Genomic DNA, 13,960 nt, shown 5'->3' with positions numbered 1-13,960 from the left:
GAAAGATTAAGTAGCATTGCTTAATGAACTTCTGAGTAGTGACCAACAACTGAGCTTCACAAAGGTTGGAACCTGATGATCTTTCAGGTTCCTTCCAACTTCAACCATTCTATGATTAATTCTAAGAAAGCACTTTTAAAGAATGTACTAAACTCTGTTACAGACCTCATCATACACTGCAGATTTTTTCCATCCAGAGTGGGTGTTTAAGCCTAGGCACTAATCTTTTTGCTTTTCCCCAAACATCAAAACATACTTAATATATTCAGGCAAATGCTTGGTTAAAGTCACTTCCACACACTCTATCTCAACTGATAGACACAATCTGTTCAGAAACCTCAATCAAATATTTTAAAAGGAATTTTGCCCCTACCTATGCAGCAACCCTCATGAAAAGGGAACTGGGATGTTTTATCTGGCAGGATATTGCCTTTGACATTTAAGAGCTAGGTCTCTCAAAACTGATGCTTTCTCCCTTTACTATTATGTTTAGGAGCTTCAGGTTCCTGAATCCAGGACTGCCCATCTCACCTAGCTCCTGCTCCTGTATTTTGCTCCCCAGTTTCCTGAAGGGTTGCTACAGGCCTGAAGACTAGAAGTCTGGAAAGCCATATTCATTTTAAAAACTCATGCATGGTAATTGCTCACAGAGCAACCTTTTGCAAAGTTTCATTCCTATAGTAGGTTTTGTGGTTTGAAGGTTTTCCTTTCAACTAGGGACACTTCAATTTCTTATTTTATTATTAGTATTTTTTAATGGCAATTACATTCAGTTTCCCTTCAAGCCTCAATATATTAAAAACAAAGACGCATCTTTACAGGGCATAATGATTACCCAACTGTGCCACCCAACTAGCTCTGAAAGAGAAGCAGCACAGTCATGTGCTGACTAGCTGTGTATATTAACCTTGGCAGACCTCCTTGCTGGCACTGGTATCCAACCCATTTCTTATGCCCATACCAGCCGTAACATCTGCCACACATCTAGGCTTTTTATAAATGCCAGAGCATGAGGAATCCTTGGACATCTCCTAGCTCTAAATATGACATGAATCTGACTGTCACTATCACAAAAAATATACACCTGCAGCTTGGGTAACCAACTAGGAGAGAAAGGGAAAATAATAGATTAAAATGAGAGCATGTTTCTGCATTAGATAGGAAGGACGTCTCTGAAGACAGAACCATGGCATATGTAAATATATATGAGTTGACTGATCCTGTATCTATGCTACATATTAATAGGAAAAGCATCTTGTCAAATAATATTTTAAACAATCTTTTTCTTAAGAGTTGAATCCTCTACTGCAGCACTGGTTGCATCATACAAATTTTAGTCATTAAGGATATTAATTCATATGTTTAAATTAATATGAATTTATTAATTGATAATTCACTGACACTTAATTTATGTAAACATAACAAAAGTATTTACCAATATGCATTTATCTGTTACTTTTTTTATACACATATTCATTAGCCTATGTAACAGCACTCTTGCAAAACACTAGGTCCTGAGCTGTTCTCCTAGTCATTTAAGCACGTGGAAATTCCTTTTGGCCATAGATTCTAAGTGTTACGTGTTTGTCTCAAATAAAAATTGCTCTATTTTGTTAAGCCACTAGGACTTAAAACATGTTTGAGGTTAATAAACAGTTTAATTACAATCAATAATTTCCTATTTTCATTTAAACTTCTGTGATTAAGCAAGCATTTCAACCTAAATTAAATGTGATCTTCCTCTTGCTAAAGGAGTAGACACCATAGCATGTTTCATTGCCTTCTGTCTCATGCTAAAACAAAAAAATGTGAAGAAAATTTCCTAAACAACTTTTTAATGCCTTATCTCAAACCAAGCCCAAGTTTTTAACATTTCAGCTGGCTGGTGTAAAGAAAACCTTTCTAATATCTTCTCCAGCAGCTTGCAATCTTTCTTTGCTTTTCAATTTGCCCAAGAGCTTTGTACTCTGCTACTTTCCTCTAAAATACACTCTATTAAAAAAGCACAACAAAACAAAACACTTTGAAACTGCTTCTCCCATGTATATCTTTTTTACAGGACTACAGAAATCAAAACACTGGCATTTTCTCCAGGGAAGGACTCAGTTTAAACAAGAAACAGATGAAAAATCTTCTTGAAAGATAATCATTAACTTGGTAAGTGAAGCACAGTGAAGTTTCTGATTCATTTTGGTAGTTTTGGGAGCACATTGGGCCAGACTGAAGCCAATTTATACAGCTGACAATTAAGTTACGACAATTCACACCAGCTGAAAAATAAACCCATAAAGACAGTAAACATGTATATGGAAAAACACTACTATTTGTTAGAAAATTAGGCATGCTGATGCCTAAAAAGGCTGCAGTTCAATGGAAAAAGTAAATTTCCGTGCAATGTGGCTTTCTCTTCACTAAAGTTTATCCCACTTCCATAAAAATAAATTTCCTTTTAACTTCTGAATCACTAAGATCCATTTGCAATGACTGACACTTACTAGGTTCATAGTAATCCACTACAGTCACTGAAGCATCTTGGATATTTGCCACTTTGAAGTCTCTCACAGCCGGAATATCCACACAAACCTGTGTTTCATTTAGCTAGAAAAACAGAAAAGAAACATCCTGAGAGCCCTGGTGATGGTGGTTTCATGGAAGAGGTAAGGACTTCTAGCTCAGCAGGAGTCCCCTTCATTTCTAAAGACTTGAAATCAGGATACACATAAAGATCATTTTCTCATTCATAGTCATTTTAGCCAAATTACAGACTTCTTCAAATTTCAACCTTCTTATATATGATTTTTAAGAAGTTTAAACTAGAAACCTCTTACAAGTATAACTGAGTTCTACTTATCCAATTAATCTCAATAAAAAACAATGGAACTATTAATTCAATGTGAATAGCAGATGTTAACTTCCCCAAAGAATACAAATCATAAAGTCATTCCAAATTTAAACCAAACACTGGCAGAGTCAAGATTAACATTGCTACAAACACATTTCTTTGTTATTTTCAACTTACAGAGTCTAAGTATAGGTTGACTTTTCCATTGTCCTTTTCCATCCTCTTAACTGTATTGTCTAATGGAGCGAAATCCGGTGATACAGAGAAACCACTGAGCAAGCCAACTTCCATGAGGACCATACCACTATTGGGAGGTGTGCCAGAACCTAAGTATCTTTTCAAAACCCAGAGACAAAGAAAATGTTAGTAGAAATACAGTAGTCCAACAAAGAAATCTGTTTTATCATGAAATGCCAACCATGGAAGCAATATTGCTTAAGAATACTTAAGAAAAAACCCAAACAAAACACTGACAAAAAAATTTCTAATGAGAAAGAGATAATAATTGATTTTTCTATTATTCTGCCCAATAATTTCAAATGCATATGCAAAAGCAGGTTTAGCACTTAGAAAACTACAGTATATAAACCATTTGAGAGACTACACTGACACCCCTAGGAGTGAAATTTCCATTGGTATCTCTAAGTGCAGGTTTACATCACAAATATGCAGAAAATACTGCAATTAAACATGTTCCAAAAGAAGTAATTAAGAAACCACCACAGAAACTCCTGAACTGAAATATATGTATTTCCTCTTATGGATGCTTTTTTTTGTTTTTATTCATTTTGGGAGGGTAAGATACAGGTATATACCAAAAAAGCCTCCCACACCTTTTATTATTTACTTCATAGAGACTGCTGGTTCCATTAACAAAATCATCATCCAATTATTTCTCACAGCTCCAGTTTTAAAATGCATAGCCATGTTATTCATCCAGTTTTGGAAAAAGAAGATTTAATAATTTGAGTTCTTTCTTTTTTCCTAAATAATAATTATTATGACATCTTCATCCAATATAAGAATCAGATGATGGACTAAAAAGCTTTGCTCTGTTGAACAAGCCTTACATACTATGGTGCACAACAGAGCAACCAAAAGTTATTTATGGTGTTCTGTGCTACAAGTGATAGTTAAATGATCTGCAAAGGATTGTATTCCTTTAGAGTAGGTGGCAGAAGAGGTTTTCCTCCCCCTTGATATGGAGGGTAAGTTATTGTTTTAAGAGAACAGAAGTGTCTCCAATTCTCATTTTGGAGGAGTGATGGTAGTTGAAAGCAATTGGATAAAACTGTTTCTTTGTAGAGCTGGATGGTTTAAAAAAAGGGAAGACTTGCTTTCAAAGCAATGCTGTTAAGCCTGGCAACATGGCTGATTGAACCCAGATACGACTTTGAAAGAAATAGAGCACAACTGCTGACTTCAGTCGGCTCATGAGATTAGAAACAAATGAAACCATCTGCTGGATTATGTGCTGTGCCAAAGTAGCTGCTATTGAAAACAAATAACTGAATTGGAACTGGATTTAATTATTTCTACATAATTACCAATAAGAGAGGAGGAAAATCCCCATGCTGTCTAGCCAGCCTGGGATGCTACCAAAATACCAACAGGTAACCAAAACAGCTTGGTATTGTCAAGAAGTGTGTAAGAGATATCCCTAGAGGTTATGAGGATCTGGCTTTCTTAACAAAGAAGAGAAACAGCCATGGGGCTGTCCTAGTATAACCTCTTCAACTCCATGGTCTCCTAAAAAAGAAAAAAATCACCATGCAAGAAGAATGACCAGTAAAAGAAAGAAGACCTGAGACTTGCACCTGAAGATAAATCAGAATGTTTTGAGTTTAATTTTACACTTCAGCTCTTCAACAATATGAGATATGTGAGACCCTCTCATAGACAGTGCAGAGAGGAGAAAACGAGAGAGTGGCCAGAACCATCAGCAACCATTTCCATGCCTGGAAATGGCATGTGGGCAACATGACCTACCACAGAAGAAACTGGCAGTCCAGGGTATTTGCCCTGAAGACAGTGAGTCAGCTCCTCTAACCACAAATCAGTTTAATTTGAATTAGACATTATCTGCTCCAGTGTCATAAATGATTCCCACATGAGATGACCATGGACAATCACAATCAAGTTGGTTGAAAGAAGGTGAAATATTCTCCAGACTAGAGAAAGAAAAAAATTGCAAAACTGCAGCCTTCATTAGCTGAGTATGCATACCCACAGCTAGCTAAACTGGTTAAGATTTCAGCAGTCTTTCTATAGTTGCCTACCAGAAAGTTACATCATGCTGTTAAGATTATAAGCAGACCGACTTTAAACTAAACCAGGAATTTAATATATAATGCATATATTATATATAATATATAGGGAGAAAAAAGAAGAGGATGACTAGTTTATCAAGACAAGCAACCAGAGACAAAGTTTCAGCCTAAAAACTCAGCCTTGCTAGAACTTACACCAGCCCACTTTCCATGAAAAGACTTGGTGGATCTCAATGCTTCAAATACTCTCCTGGGGCAGTTTTATAATGCCACTAGATTTTTCCCTATCCTTTGAACACTTTACAATTAAAACATCATCACCCTAGAGCCTTCCCAGAGAGATGGAACCCTTCCTGTCTGAATTCCTGAGCCAAAGGTCTTAGCTAGAAAACTAGAATGCATAGCCAAGACTTATCCCAGACCATCATGTAAGCTCTTTCCATGCCAGGGGTTTGCGCTAGACTTTAGAAAGCTGTTGACACTTGATACAAAACTTTAAAAGAAAAAAGCATATTCTATTTCAAGAGCTCTCATGTATTGTAGCGTCCCTGATCACCATCTGTATCACTGAATTGGTTACCAGAAACAAATAAAAACAAGAGCTCTGGCTTTGTGCCTGCTGGCTATTCCCCAAATGAAATCAATCCTCTCTCTATTGAAATCATACTCACTATAGCTGATTATTTGTATGATGGTGTCCCCTAGAGGCTCCCTTGTGGTAGGCAGAGTATGAAAAAGGTTCTAGGCACATGGTGTTTAAGTTTAAATAAATAACTAAAAGAGGAAAGGAATGCAAAAGTAATCATGGTGGATCAGGTGGTACTTTGCAAATCTTGCATTTACAAGGAACCCATTATAATGTCACTAGAATAAAAGCCTTTATAGATGAAGTATTCACAAACATATGAAATCCTAAAATCCTAAAATACAAAGAATGTAGTAATCTCAACAACCTTGCAGATAATAAAAGACAGACTAAAAAAGAAGTAAATATATGTAGATACAATGTCCTTTAGAGTTTTCTGTGAAAGATAGAGCACTCTTAACTACATATGCATACTGAAGAAACTGCCAGAGAACAAACACCTTTACATATTTATTTTAAATACATATATAAACCCTTTCACAACAAGTATGAATGAGGCAGCAAAGCAGTCAAAGAAACAATTCAGATCAATGACTGGGTGACCTAGGAATATACAATGTAACTGCTCAATGTCACCTGTTCTTGTCTGATCCAAATTCTATCCATGTAACATCTGGACTCTGTTCGGTGGCCTCTGAGATGATGTTTCAGCATTCTCAGCTCAATTATTAGTAGGTGTTTAGTGAACAAGAAACATCACCACAGAGACACACACACACACACCTGTCTGCACACACACCCACCTCTCCACACACACCCTTATTCAGCAGCAAGAATAGAATTAGACTGACTGGAAATCTGAACACCTCTTTCAACTCTAGAATGATGCTTACATTGTATTGTATTACTAAATTCATAACTGTAAGACATAATGGTCAATGAAAGACCATAAAGATACTTATCCAATAAGACAAAACCCCAAATGAATTTATCATAATGTAAACACGTATTTTGCCTCCTGCCAAAACTGTTGAAAGTAAAGTTTATTAATAGAGATGACCAAAGAATGATAACTTCTATTTCATGGTGTTTTCAGCACTTCAGAACTTCCTTCTCTCTCTCTTTCATATTTTTTTTTCTTTTGAAGTATCTACTTTTAGATCCAAAGCAAAACGTTCTATTCATGAAATATAAGAGTAATGGGCAGTTGTCACAGTCTACTACTAGAAATTAGAATGTTCAATTTTCAAGTCTGATCACAGTTTTCCATATAACTAAGAAGCACTTGTACCAAAGGAGCCTTTCAGTTTTTTCTTGTATTTCACACTAACTCTTCGATATACCTCTAACTTTTAGGGTAACACTATCTTTACACACACCAGTTAAAAAAATATATGACTTGGCTAGCAAAACTTTTGCACAAAATATCTATCACTCTATTTATTGACTTACTAGTTGATTTTTAGTTTAGTTAAAATGACATTTTTACAAAGTAATTATTTTATTCTCTTTAGTTATACACTTATATTCCATACATTAGTAAACCCACACAAATGAACAAATAATTTAACTCATTTAAAATAATTTAAAAGCTATGTAGACAAAGAGGTGTCTGAGATGCTCCAGCTGAATTACTTACCTTGTGCACACATTCAAGGTCAAATGGTTTTTATCATCTTTGTCATCCTTTACATCAACATTCAAGTAAAAAGCTTCTTGTTTTCTGACAGATCTGAGCTTCTGATCAGTGTGTTTTGTGTTGTAAATAACATTGAGCTGTGGATTGCAAGTAGATAAGTCAGATTATATACGTAAAGCAAATCTGTGTGGTTAAAAGGAGTGCTCACATAAGACAGAATGTGTGGTCTTGTGCCTGACAGTTACACATATGAGATTCATAGAAAATCTCTGAAAGAAATATCCTTTCTGAACACTTTCTAATTCAGCACAACTGATATAACTATCTGGACACAACTGAGGCAAACACAAGGGAGCTCTAGGACCAGCAATTTTCTCCCTAGATGCTGTCTGTTGCTGGTATAAAACGTGTGCAGCTACTTCCTGATAGCATGAAATGGGAGGAAGAAAGGCAAACTTCAGAGACTGACACCCACTGGGTTAAAAGAGACAGGCTGTATATGAAAGCAGAGCAAGAGCAAATCCACAATGTGTGTACAGAATTTGTCTTCAGTCTTCATGTCACAGCTCTCATACACTCAAAACAGATGAGGAATAGCGTGTTACTCCAAGCTTAGAACTACACAGTTTTCAAGTAACTAGTTTCATTATCTGGTTCAACTGTGCAAAGACAAAGCTATAATCTTCAGCCTGCCTCAAGGACAGATCTCTTGCTCTTTCTGCTCAACAACTGCCAACCTCTACTAGGTGAGCCAAGTAAGGAAGTATGACAGGATGTCCAAAGGAGGACAGTAATATTAATACAAAATAAGCTCATCTGTTATATACTGCTTGAAGAGTTTCCAATTCTTCTGGTGTAGACATGTAGGAGATGCTTGAAACAGTGACAGAAGGGTGGTAAAACAGAAGCCCTTAAAAGATGTCTGAATAATTAGGATGCATCCTGATTATCCCAATATCCTATAAAATTACCAGTGCCAACAGCCAAAGCAGGAATTCGGGAGCTGGAACTGAACAACCAATGAGTAGTCTCATGTTATCAGCTGTGGCAGAAAATTATGCAGTAAAAAACAAGGCTGTACTGCCTACAGACCTGAACTTGATGAGGTAAAAAATAACTGTTGAATCATGACTTGCAGTGTTTCTTTAAAACTGCCTTGGTACCAGACTGGAGGATGACAAATGTGACAGCAATTTCTAGAAGAGTATTGCAGCTCTAGAGAACTGTGGATATCAAGTAAAATTGGTATCTGTACCAGAAATCACAGAGTCAAATTAGTGGATACATAAGTAAATATGGCATGTTGGATAACAGGCTGTTACTATAAACCCATCAGCTACCTGAATCAAAAGAGAAAATGTGGACAACAGAGCTCTGTCTGGTATAAGCTACCTGGATGCTACATTGGCATGTAGCTGGTTAGGAAAATTACTAGCCAAAGGTCCTGAAACAAAAGTACCTGCCAAAGGACAAAGGGCTGTTAAAAGACAAGATTAGAAGGTGGGAATGAAAGGAGGGGAGTCCTAAAGGAACCTGTGCTGGGTGACCACCATTAAAGATACCCATACATGATGTAGAAAACAGGGTGATTCCTGATGAGATATACTAATTTATTTGAAGTAGCAAAGACTAGGATTACTACAAATAACTGCAGAATGAAATAGTTTCTAGGTATATAATAATGGGGTTTGAACTGGCTAGTACCAGATCTGTTTACCATTTAAGAATCTGTAAACTAGATGAAAATTCAGCCATAAACAGGTAAACTGGAAGGACACAGTAGAAGTCTACAAAATAATGACCTGCCTGGGAAAAATGCATAGGAAAGTTTTTCATGCAATGCAAGATTAAATAATGGAATTCCTTCCCACAGGATGTTACAGATATTAAACTGTATGAGAATTCAAGGGCAAATTAGACAACTTCATGGAAAATAATTTTACAAGACCACAGAAACTACCTCCAGCTGAAGGTCTTGAATGTAAGAGGTGGAAGACAGTTAGGTAACATATAACACGTATTTATCTTCTTATACTCTCCTGAGCATCCACCTCTGGCTGCTGTGGGCCAGACTGAGCTTGGCTCTGACCCAGCATGGTCCCTCTTATGCTTCCTCCTCAAACACAGAAACTGGAGGAGCAGATTCAAGAAGAGGCAGTGCCTCTTCATGCAATACACCATTAGCTGCAGAACTACTTGCAGCTGTGGCTGTTAAAAGCTTAGAAATATTTTTAAAATTACACATTTATGGGAGAGAAAAAAACCCAAACATGAAATTTAATTTTTTAAAAAAATGCTAAGGTGCTTCAGGCTGATTAACAGCTGATGTGATGTTGATGGTAACTGCAATATCCCTTTGCTGTGGCATGAAAGGGACACCACCTCTGAAGAAGGACAAGAGAATGGGTTGCTGACTCAGCACTTCAGTGCTCAACTTTCAAAACCCTATAATGACAAAATCAAACACAAGAAACTAAAAAATTATTTACTATCAAAGAACAATTTACATCATTTGGCAAAACAGTAATTTTCACCAAGAAAAGAACTGTAAGTTTGCATACAGTTTTCACATACAAACTAATAATAATAATCTGTTCCTTTAGTCATCCAGACAGAAAACATAGCAGGGTAGGGGGGGATCTTCTTTGATTTTCATAGAAAAATAATCAGAAAGTGGATCAAATAACTCCCTTTGCAAGACCCCAACACGCAACTTATTGGCTAAGGAAAAGGGAAAGAAGCAGCAAACAGAAAACTGTCAGCCCAAAGTTAAAGGAATGACAGGGGGTTGTCCAAGCTATAGATTAGCAAGTCAGTTATAGGCTAGCAAGACTGTGCAAACAGGGTCTTTAGTTCCTGATTCATGCGTTTGCTGCTATATCTCTCACCCTCTGATGTGAAAGTTGCACTCTTTTTTTCAATGTACACACACATGATGCCTGTTACCCCTGCCCTGCACTGCTGTGTTTCGCATGTGTATGAGTACAGAGCCAATTCTGTACAGACACTTGGGACAACTATGGCGCAACAGGGAATATTCAACCTCTAGAACTGCTCCACAGGAGAAGGCAGTACCAAGGATGAAGCCAATCTGGAAAGCCTGCCAGTTAAAGGCATGCAAAAAGTTTGGTAAAGACAAGCTGGTGGTGCCTCAACAATCTGTCATCACAGAAACAATGCTGTTTTAACTTTTGCCAGAGAAAGCTAATGAATGGGAATTTACTGCCAATGCAGGATGTCTGAAACCACATATTGAACAGGTCAATCAGCTAGTATTTTCATGGAACAAGTTATCACTATTATGGTCTGACTTTCCTTTCTGATTTCTGAAGACAATGAAGGAAAAAATATTTTGCACAACATAGTTTAATTAAAGCCTCTTTCCTTATACACTCTTATTTTGGAGACAGAAGGCTATTCTATTTTTTATATATATTAAATAAACTAGAACTGCATCAACAAAACAAGCAACTGCATTTCTTCTTAACCCTTTTAAGAAGCAGCTGCCAAAGCTAAAGGCAGAACTGGTCCAGTCTTCTTTTACTGCAACCAGTTCTGCTGAGAGGCCCAAACTAAAAGCTAATCTTCTTCGTGAGAGAGATGCTTGTAATAGTATCTGACCCAAGCAACTGCATGACATTTCAAAAAATAAAAACATGACTCATTTATAATGCCCTAATCAATGTCTCTTTGACTATCTCTTCAACTAGGAGCACATATGTACTTGACTGAGGACATGAATTCAATTAAATAATACCCAATATTTTTCTGTCCCTTTATGACTACTTCAGATACACTCAAACTGTAATGAAGAAATATGTGTGCATTTCACAGTATACATTTTTCAGTACCATCACAATGAATAACATTCAGTCCCTTCCCTAAGTCCAGCAAAAATATATTGAGCAGAAAAAACAGTCATCATGTTTCAGTAACGAGTAACAGGCAATTCTCAGCTTTTTCCTCATTCCCTGTCTATACATGATCAGAAGATCAATTAAATGTTGTTCACTTATCCACTTTGCCTATATCCATCCCCCTTGAGCCTGTCCACGCTCCCCTGCCTATCCTGGACTTCAGCAGCGTTCTCCTTCCAGAAGGCATGGGCCACACCACATTTTTTAGGCATTTGCCAAGCCCAGTTCACAGTGCTTCCAGCCAGCAGAGACGTGTTTCTTCAAAGACTTTCACCAGACCATCTAGGAAGGTGGGAAGATAGCTTCTTCGACTCCTTTCATGCACCCTAAACTTACAATCATCCTTCCTCTCTTCTTGCAGAATCAGTGTCTTAGGTCACCCACAGTATATGCCTACATAGTGCAGGGATCAGCTAGGAGACACTGTTGACAGCAGGACCACAAAGCTACAAGTAAATGTCTGCTTTTGCAATTATACTACCCAAAACAAATGCATTTTATGAGATTCTGCAGGGTCAAGAGTGAATGCACTGCCAACTCGTATGCACAGAGAGTGAGATTTTTTTTAAAAAACAGTAATAATTTTCCTAAGAATCCATTCCATTGGGAAGGCAGTCTTTTCCATTGATGGACTCAATCTTGTGTTTTGTGATATTTAAATGAATTACTGTTTTGACATGCTACATTTGGCCACAAAGTCAAATCCCAGAACAGTGAATCTCGCCGCTGTGCTTTGGCGGGCCCACCACAATGAAACCCAGCTGAAGAAATGTGATTGCATTGTCATATGTGACCTGATTTATTAAATGCGACCCCGATCTAGCTTGTGTCTGGGGAAAAGAGAAATCTCATTCAAATGGCATTGGTGCTCTTTCTTTTAGAACACCAGATCTGCCAAAGGAAGGAGGAAAGAATTGATCCCAGCAGATTTGGAGAAGCTACAATATTTTGGATCAAGTCACAGCACCTCTGACTCAAAGCTGCAGGAAAAAAGGTAAGAATGCAGTGACCTAAATGAAGACAATAACCTGGCTTTCGTTCCTGAATACCAGTTATTTGGGAACATATTTGTGTGGTCACACAACAAATCAGGAACTTAAACCATCGTGCTATATACCCCCCAAGGAGTCCTCTAACCAGGGAGTCAACTACTGGCTATTCTGAGTGGAAGACTTCTGCTCAGACTCCACTGTACATGCTGGTTTGGATGTGAAATTTTCCTGCTGGCAAGCACGTAATTGGAACCAATGTGCTTCCCAAAAAGGCTTTCATTCCAACAGATCCACATCTTCCAGCAAGAAACAATTTGCAGAAAAGTTTCTGATCGGCTCGTCTGACAAATTAGTTGATTTAATATCAGGGAATATTTCTCAACAATTATTAAGGTTAAGTAGTCTTAACTGTTCTGGAGCCCCACTTTGCTACATTCCACATACAAACACACACTGAAACCACAGATGTGTGAACACAAGCCTGCTGAGATGTTCATTCCTATCTTGGCCTGCAGGTCTGATCTAAATTATCCTCTGAAACTTTTGAACTTTGTTGTAAACTTCATTTGCACTTCTGGGAATTAATAGACACGGCTCATGATTTACAGCACTGTGGGTTTCGTCGACTGCCTGAATGAATGAGGTGTGTCTCTAGCTGATGTTCATCGCTGACAGGCAGTCATGAAGGTTTCTTTGAACAGGTCTTTTATCCCAAAAGATATTTCCCAACAATCACTATGCTTTTTTGTTCCCAAGATGCATAAGAACACTGAAGTCAATGTCAGGTTGGAAGGAACTTGAGATGGAATCAACAGATGGAATGGCATAGAACTTTGAGATTATTAAATACAGCCTAAGTTCAGCTTTCCCAAGTATGACTAGAAGGAGTCTAGTAGGAACTCTGGTTTTGCAATACACTCAGCAATTATGAGTTTATCTATATACTTCAAACAAATGCCCAGAGACTAATATTTCTGCATTATCCATAGTTTTTCAGAGGTCTTTTCCTTCACCTGTGTGGTTCTAAGCCACTATCAGGGAGAGGAGAGCAGGCAAGAGAGGACCAGTAGTGGCCATATTCAATCAGATTCAGTACTGTCCTCTTATGATATTTCTCACAGGGTCAGGGAAAATCTTGGGGGTAGAATCTCTTCAGAACATCATCTCTGTTATGAGCTAAAAGCAAATAGCTGAAAAGCATAAAAAGGCTATTTATGGTTTGCTAGTTCTAAATACAGTATGTGCTGATCTCAGCTTTATTTGTTTAAATGTAAGTAAAGATGCTTGAATTTATAGTACTGAAACACAGTCTTCCAAAGGACAGGCAGACAGGAGATCACTATACCTCTTTCCACTCCTTGCCATGCCCCCACTTCCAGTTGATGCTATGCGTTTATCACTGTTGGCAGTTTGCAAGATACTTTGACTTAATCTTTCATGCTATTTCAGAAAAGTATAAAAATTGATGAAGAACCTGGCCATAACACTATTTTATATTTATTTTTTGCACTATTGTTGAATCCTACTTCAATAAAAGGAAAGTAATAACTAGCAGTGTAATCTTCTTTTGTACTCATCTGAGCCTTACCACAGTTCACTGCAGGCTCCTGACAAGATATTTCAGCCTGGTCCACATGCCCTTTTTTACTGTGACCTTTGTGCCTACAGTGTATCACTGCAGTCCTTTGTCTTGCAAATACACCTTGCATTTCAG

The 13,960-nt window shown here is 37.5% G+C and overlaps 1 protein-coding gene across 1 annotated transcript in view; it reads right to left on the bottom strand.

Moving 5' to 3' along the window:
- The window catches only part of CD109 (CD109 molecule), a 75,613-nt gene that overhangs the window by 302 nt on the left and 61,351 nt on the right, over positions 1-13,960 (bottom strand). Inside the window, exons 30-33 of the mRNA XM_010003537.1 lie at positions 7,338-7,474; positions 3,020-3,176; positions 2,496-2,598; positions 1,027-1,035 (exon numbers count right to left, since the gene is read on the bottom strand). Of these exons, the coding sequence (XP_010001839.1) occupies positions 1,027-1,035; positions 2,496-2,598; positions 3,020-3,176; positions 7,338-7,474 (406 nt within the window). The remainder of the gene's footprint in view (positions 1-1,026; positions 1,036-2,495; positions 2,599-3,019; positions 3,177-7,337; positions 7,475-13,960) is intronic.

The sequence above is a fragment of the Chaetura pelagica genome, unplaced genomic scaffold, assembly GCF_000747805.2.
Source record: "Chaetura pelagica isolate M959 unplaced genomic scaffold, ChaPel_1.0 scaffold150, whole genome shotgun sequence".
NCBI classification, from domain to species: Eukaryota; Metazoa; Chordata; class Aves; order Apodiformes; family Apodidae; genus Chaetura; species Chaetura pelagica.
The sequence above is the reverse complement of the archived record's forward strand: the minus strand, read 5'-3'. Positions and strand labels throughout refer to the sequence as shown.